At 37.5% G+C, this 8,010-nt stretch overlaps 1 protein-coding gene across 7 annotated transcripts in view; it reads right to left on the bottom strand.

Moving 5' to 3' along the window:
- Akap11 (A kinase (PRKA) anchor protein 11) overlaps nt 1–8,010 on the bottom strand; it is a 49,435-nt gene that overhangs the window by 14,775 nt on the left and 26,650 nt on the right. For 3 of the 7 annotated variants that reach the window (XM_013009379.1, XM_013009371.1, XM_013009388.1), the window contains exon 7: nt 2,835–7,299. In XM_013009379.1, the coding sequence (XP_012864833.1) occupies nt 2,835–7,299 (4,465 nt within the window). Of the gene's footprint in view, nt 1–2,564; nt 2,683–2,834; nt 7,300–8,010 lie in introns of those variants that run through there. The other 4 variants (XM_013009398.1, XM_013009423.1, XM_013009415.1 and 1 more) reach the window with 4 other exon arrangements.

Raw genomic sequence — 8,010 nt, 5'->3', positions numbered from 1 at the left:
AAAGAAAGAAAGAAAGAAAGAGAAAGAAAGAAAGGAAAGAAAAGAAAGAAAGAAAGGAGGGAAGGAGGGAGGGAGGGAGGGAAGGAGGGAGGGAAGGAGGGAAAGAGGGAAGGAGGGAAGGAGGGAGGGAGGAAGGTTGGTTAAGGAAAAGAAAAGAAAAGACAAAGTTAACTGAGGTACCAATCTATTATGGATTCATCATGCATATTATGGATGCATCATTTACCTAAGGTCTGTTTAAAACAGCTCAGTTTTAACTGAGACATTATAGAGGAGTATAATAAGCTTTAAGTGTTTTGTAAAACAGTACTTTTATTGGCACTAAAAGAACCTCCATTTGGCTTTAAGAATAACTTTTTAAAAATTACTGAAAGGAATTATAGTAGTTTCAGTCAAACATAAAATCAAACTAGCCAAATTTATTCAAGGTAAGAGCATGGACCAAAGCTCTTTTCATTGTTTTCACTTAAGAAGCATTTATATTTCTACCACATTGTTACAAAGTCCATTCATTGTTCAACTATCTTAATTGTCCCTTTTCTGTACTATTCTCAAAGTGTTGAGAAAGTGATGTTTATCAACAAGAAGAAAAATATCAGACTTCTTAGGGAAACCTGCCAATGGCTTCTCACCAATCAGAATAAGAATGTTAAGTCAGCCGGGCGCCGGTGGCTCACGCCTGTAATCCTAGCTACTCAGGAGGCTGAGATCTGAGAATCGAGGTTCAAAGCCAGCCCGGGCAGGAAAGACCGTGAGACTCCTATCTCCAATAAACCACCAGAAAACCGGAAGTGGCGCTGTAGCTCAAGTGGCGCTCGCCTTGAGCTGAAGAGCTGAGGGACAGCGCCCAGGCCCAGAGTTCAAGCCCCACGACCGACAAAAAAAAAAAGAATGTTAAGTCATTAAAAAACACTAGTTGTTCCATCTTACAATATTCTCCTTATCACTTGCCATCTTTTGCCAATAATAGCCTCTTTCCAAACATGAACACGCCTAGGTCTTTGCTTGGAACCATTTCTCTCTGATTTCCAATGATCTATTCTCTCTTCATCTTCATGGCGCAAACATTATTTTACCAATATTGCTTCCCTTGTAACCCACTTAAAACTGCAAACCATTATTAAGTGCTGTTGCCATAACTGTACCAGTACTCCCTGACTCACTTTCTTGCTTGCTTCTCCCTCTGAAGCACTTTTCAGTATGGAATACACCATATAGTTTATTTAGCTAGTGTCTGTCTTATTCTATCATAAGCTCCCAGAAAACAGATTTTGGTCTGTTTCACTTTATATCCCAGTGAGCAGAATAGTCCTTGAACTACCATCTTCCTATCTAGGCAATGTTTCTTTTGTATTTCATTTGTATTTAATTTGATACATAGTGAGGCAGGCTCACTATAATTCTGAATAATAGTAGCACAACTTTGTTCTTTTGGAAAACTCCTCATATATGCTACATTTTTGGGGAAACGAAAGTTTTTATGACTGCTAGTCATTTAATGACCAAGTTATTTAATGATGATTTGGGTTGAGAGTCTACATGTTCTGTTCTTCTATCACATAGTACTGTGACAGTATATTCCACTTGATAGCCATATGCCATTACTGTGAACATAACAGCTGTGTGACATACTTAGCATTACTTCCTTGAATCATAAAACCCAAATAATGTCTTAAGAGGATAATTCATTTGAATGAATTTTCCTTCCAGCTTGAGAGATGATATTAACATTTGAAACAAAATGTACACATCAGAGTCAAACTTTTTTTTTTTTTTTTTGCCAATCCTGGGGCTTGAACTCAAGGCTGGTCACTGTTCCTGAGCTTCTTTGTGCTTGCACTCTACCACTTAAGAACAGCACCACTTCTGTCTTTTTCTGTTTATGTGGTACTAAGGATTCGAACCCAGGGCTTCATGCATGCTAGGCAAGCATTCTACCACTAAGCCACATTCAAACTTTTAACAGCATGTACAAGATCCTAGTACAATTAAGGGAAACAGGCAAAGAATTAATTTTCTTTGTAAACATCACCTAGATAAAAAGTTGGGTTACCAGAAGAACTCCAGGGACTATCTATTCCCCAGGTCTAAGAAGAAAGGTGATCAAAGAATGAATGAATAGCAATGGTAGTTGCCAGGCCCTGGAAAGATATTTTAGAATCTTCAAGCTATACAGTTTTCTCCCCATAAGGCTAGGATAAAAACAACCTGAGGCTACTTATATGAGGAAAGTTCTATCAAATATATTTTTTATCACTTAGTCATTTTTTGTAACAATGTATTACGCTCATCATCACAATGTAGGAACAAAGAAAATGTAAGTCTATGATAGGGCTCATGACCTTTTTCAGATAGTTGTTGGGTTTCTGTTTCAACTACTCAAAAAGCCAGACTGGGGGCATGGCTCAAGCAGTAAAAGAGTCATCTAATCAAGCCCAAAGTTTTAACTCAAGTACTACCCCCACCAGAAAAGAAAATTTTACCTCAGAATAGCTAACTAATATATGCTAGTGAGCTACATTTGCTGCATAAAATTCTCTAGCTGTGCTTTGATTCAACTTTACCTGCTTCATAGCTCCATGAACTTGACAAGGTGATTATGTTCTCTAACCTTCATCTTCCAGCCCTGTAAATGGACAATCCTTCCCTCAAAAGGGATCAGGAGACAAAAATGTATGAAAGCTATGGGTAGAATATGAAGCCATACACAAATGAAACAGAAAATTTTTGTAACATTAAGATGAAAATAATCATAATTTTATGAAGTCCCTACGACATGCTCAAAATTAGCTTTTCATCCTATTATCCTGACCCAAAAGAAATCTCAAACTTACCTGCTGAAATCATGCCCAACATTCATCATGGCAGAGGTCATTATTTCTGTGGTAAGGCTTTCAGCAAAGCTAATGCCATCTTGTCCAATTCCACTATCAGCTGCCAAACTGGTGTTGCTCAGCTCTCTCTCTGCTTTCTCAATGGCTTCAGCAACTATTTTCTCCGCAAGCACTGTCTTTTTATCAAGATTAACATGAATTTGAGGGACATCAAGATGAAAAATTCTAGATTTCTGATAGATGTTGCTAAGGTTTGGATTTGAAGCTGGCTTCCTACTAGCACATGACCCCTGTCTGGAAAACTGCTGGGATGAGTTTCCAGTACAATCATGGAATTCTTTAAGGTCACAATATCTGCAAGCTTGATTTATAAGAGGTGACAATTTTTCAGCATAAGTGATCCTATCCACCAATTTCGTAGCCTCAGTCACTTGGAAAACTGTGGATCCTAAGCCAAGTTCTAAAGTATCATCTGCTACTTTTTTAGCATACTGTTCTATGGTTTGGATAACATTATCCCCTGAACCATATTCACCAAAGCTGCCAGCATGATGGTAAAAGCCACAGTTTTGTAAGGAACGCTGAAGAGATTTAGGAAATTCTGGTTTAGTGACACATTCAGTATCTTCAACACATCCAGTTTTTTCAAAAAGGCAAGTATCTGTTAGGGATTTTGTTGAGTCAATGGCAGGTGCTGTTAACTCTTTTTTAACATCTCTTGTTATACTGTGAGCAAGAGAGGCCGAGAAACTATACAGTTCAGAGCAATCATTTCTACACGAATCCTGTGTCTTTTCACAAGTTTGGTTTTTGCAAATGTGACCTCCATTTCTTTTCCTTTGTCTTGTTTTCTCTACTTCAAGGTGGTGCTCCTTCTTTGAGAATATGAACAGCTCATTGCTGCTTTTCACTTGTGAACTTTGCTCAGGGAACATTTTTGAGTTATACTTCTTCTTGGCTATCTTAGCTGCTGCTTGTAATCCTGACTTAATGGATCGATAAGCAAGTCTATTGGCATACTGATCCATTATTAACTCACCATTACCACCTTCCTGTTTTAATATTTGGATAATATGACCTGCATATTCATCTGTCACACTTTCACAGCTAGGATACTTGTATGTCAGACCCGACATCCCAGAACTTGGTGGTAAGGACAGAATAAATGGATCCACTTCTCTGGGGTGTGCTACAACCTCTGTATCCAACTTCTCTTCTGACCTGTCTTGGTCACCATCATGATAACAACTGTTCTTCTTCTGCCTGAAAAGTGCACAACTCCGAACTTTTGCTGTTTTCTCAGTTTCTACAATAACTTCTGCGGCCATATTACCTGCAAAATTGCAAGTTTGTAAATTGTCATCTGAATGACTGACAAAAGTAGGCAATGTACTTCTTGGACTCTGAACACTTAAGCAAGGATTTTGAACCTTGGGTTCTTGAGTTATTTCATGATCTATATGGGAGGCTACCATCTCAGTTGCAAAAGAGATGATGTGTGTAGCCAGGGCTTCTGCAAACTGAACTTTCTTCCCTGAGTTCTCTGACTTGACATCCACTTCTGGATGCTCTTCACCTTCACCACTTTCAACTTCTTCAGAAAGAGATCGCATGAGTTTCAGCATGAATTCTTCTTTTTCTATAGTATGTTGTTCATTTTCAGTCAAACTACCAACAGAGGAGTTATGAGGTGTAGAAGGTGGTGTAGCAGGTGCAAATTCTTTGGCTAATTCCCCCTTGAGCTTTTTGGTTAATTTCTTGATGTCCCATTCAGAACCAGCCTGGGAGGGTACTAGAGGAGTTGATGGAGGAGTATTGGGTATTACATTTCTCTCTTTGATTTTCTGTTTATCTTCCATGTGTAGGCCATCTACACAGGTAAGTACTGGAGATGACAAAGTATGTGAGTGATGAAAAGAACTATCATGTCCAAAAGACAAGGGCTCAATTGCTGTGTTATTTGGATGTTTTTTCACCAGTTTATCTTTAGGAAGTTCCTTCAAATCAGCTTTCTGACTCGCACCAGGTGGCACCATCTCTACAGGAAGTCCATAAGCATCAATAGTCTCTTTACATTCTGGAACACTATCTTTTCCAAATGAAAATGAACAGTGAGGTAAGTGATAGTGAGCCTCAAGAAATTTAGGGAACTTTTCCAAGGTCAGCTGTGATCCTTCTTCAAGAATAGGCAAGCCTCTTTTACATACTGCAGTTTTATCTAAATTTGGGGTCACTGTTTTGCTTTTATCTATGGAATGTTTAATAATAGATTTAGATAACTGTTCAGCAAACACATCCTTATTGCAAGCTTCACTCTGCTGTGATGTTGCTTGATCACATTGAGGAAAAGAAGTTTTCCCCTTTATTGTTTTAGTTAAATAGTCTGTCTTTTCATCAACTGTTTTTGTAACTTTGAATGATGTCATTGATTCTAAAGTTTCATTTACTATTGTATGCACCATTGCAGCAGAAAAGTTGCTAATAATCCCTGGACCATTTGTTGGTTTTGAAGAATTCTGCATGTCAGTAACATTAGTTGGTTTTAAATCATTCTGAGTATCTGGACTGGGTTCTGAAGGTAAACCAGTATTTCTCATACAAGCTACTTCCTCTTTGTTTTTCGCAGTAACATCTATTTGGGTGGAATCACCATTTGTATTACTATCAATAGATGACCCATGAGACTTAGCTTGAAACAAAGTAGATGAAATATGATATGGGAGAAGGGCACTTCCTGCCAAAGGTACTGGTATGGAAGTGACAACTCCTGAAGTACAAATCAAGGCCTGCTGCACTGTGTATTCTTTTTTGTAGTCCAGTATTGGTTTTGTTGCCACACTTGATGGACTGTTGAAAGATGGAGAAAATGGAAAGGTCTGTGTGGATGGCATGCTTTCTGCACTCACATACTTGTTGTTATCCATAGAAACACTAACTGCTGCCTTTGTCGTGAAGGTCACATCAACTTGTGATAGCTCAATGAATGCTTCCTGTATAACAGATTCAGACAAATCTTTTGCATATGATTTCACTACTTTGTCTTCAAAGTCAAATGAATGGCCCTGTGGAGATGCAGGTGTTGGAGGATATGAAAACTGACACACCTCCATGATACCTTCAAAAACAAGTTCTTCTGCAAGATCTGTAGCAAATCTAGCAACTGTGTTTGTAAATATCTGCCTCTTCACATACTGTAAATCTTTCAAGGCGTTTGATAAGGCTTCACTCACCAAAAAATTAGCCAGACTACCAATGGCACGTTCTTTCAGGTAAAATGCACGCTGTCGTCTTAGTTCATTAAATGCCATCTGAAAAACAGATGATGTCAATTTGATGGCTAAGTGGCACAGTGCATTGGTACATGAAGAGACTCCTTTCTGTAAGTCTTTAAATGCACTGCCAAAACTTTTCTCCACAAGATCTGCTGCAAATTTCTGAATGCTATCTTTAATCATTAAAGATTTACTTTTAGATTTATTTTTTTGATCAAGGTTTCCATGCTTAAAAGCTACAATTTTATCTCTCCTTTTAATGCTATTAATGTTTGACATTGCATTAGCATTTTGAGGATGAAGAATTGAGCCTAGAACTTCACATGAAAAACTATTTGCATAATCTTCGTAAGTGTGATAAGTAGAACTGTGATTTTCAAGACTCTTATCTCCACCAATATCTGTCTGGCAAAAACATTCAGCAGGAGTATAGTTTCCAAGAGGACTAAAAGCAGAGGATCGAACAGGGCTAAACAAACCACTATCATCTCCCGATGCCTTTGCTGGGCGGGGAGAATCTGGAGTATCACCCAGGTTGCTGTATGGAGATTCTGGTTTACGAGGAGTTGGCTTTCTAACGTTAGCTGGAAGAGCTGGACAATCAAACTTGAATTTTTGAGGATTCATACAAGATTTTTCATGTTTGTGCCCTTTCTTCTGCAATGACTTCCCTACAGCAGGCTCCTTTATAAGGAGACAGGAAGTTTCTAAAGATTGTTCTAATTCATCAAACTGATCAAAACTGTCAAAAAATTCACTGACTTCTGAGTCTGAATCCTCTATATCATCTTTCATCACAGGAATTTTAGGCAGTTCAAGTTTAGCTTTTAAAATTTTTTGATATCCCTCTTCATCCAAGAAAATAACAGGACTTGGACTAGAACATTCAGATTCAGATGAGTAGGCAGGAGACGAAGAAAAAAGTGTTTTCTGTATATCACTACCTTTATCTGAAGCATTAGATGACTTATAGAAACTTCTTTGGATCCAAGGCTCTGAAACAGATGTTGTAACTGAAGTTTTCACAGGTGGTTCTTTGTGTTCCAGAGTATTTACAAAAGATGGAGGTTTATCCAATGACTTTGGCTGTCCAGAGCTAACCAGTGTCTTTAAATCATGGGTTTCTAAGAGATGACCAGAAGTAGTCTGAGAGGCAGCATCACATTGGCTCTTTAGTGTGGAAATATTTATTCCTATAAGAAAAGAATAAAGTGATTGCATTATTCTAGAACAGAATTTTTACAAACTTAAAGTCATTTGTAGGAAAGTGAATGGAGCTGGAGATTATCATGCTAAACAAGAAAAACTAAAAAGCCAAATATCATGTTTTCACCTCATTTGCAGAATCTAGACTTAAAAGATATTATATTGTCCCTGGTTAAAGTACAACATAGGACAATGTGTTGCTCTATATGACGTTTCAAAAATAAAGCTTGCTAAAATTGTTTTAAGAAGAGGGAAAATATGGGAAAGAGAAGGATGTGTTTGATCATGTTATACAGTATGAGTGTGTGTGTATGTGTATACCTATATTATAAAATATATGGAAATGTTACAGTGAAACCCCCCCTTGTATGACCAATACACACTAATAAAATTATTATACAAATGTTAAATCAATGGAATAAATTGATATTAAAGCACAAAAATGTTTATTTTAACATCCTTTCTATACTTTGTGATTTAAAAGGAAGATTCATCACAAGTAACATTTGGATGAAAATATGTCTTTTACTATTATAATTTGTAGATATCTATGGAATGCTTATAGCATGCTATCATGCAAATGAGAAACTCTACTATGGTGACTCCACTGATACTTCTTCTGATATCTGAAACTAGAAAGGTTGGCATTTGATAATGGCATTACTTAAATACGAATAGAAAGAGCAAAATTAGAAGCC

The sequence above is a fragment of the Dipodomys ordii genome, unplaced genomic scaffold (genome assembly GCF_000151885.1).
Source record: "Dipodomys ordii isolate 6190 unplaced genomic scaffold, Dord_2.0 Scaffold1, whole genome shotgun sequence".
Lineage (NCBI taxonomy): Eukaryota > Metazoa > Chordata > Mammalia > Rodentia > Heteromyidae > Dipodomys > Dipodomys ordii.
Note: the sequence above shows the minus strand (reverse complement) of the source record. Positions and strands in the feature narration are given on the sequence as shown.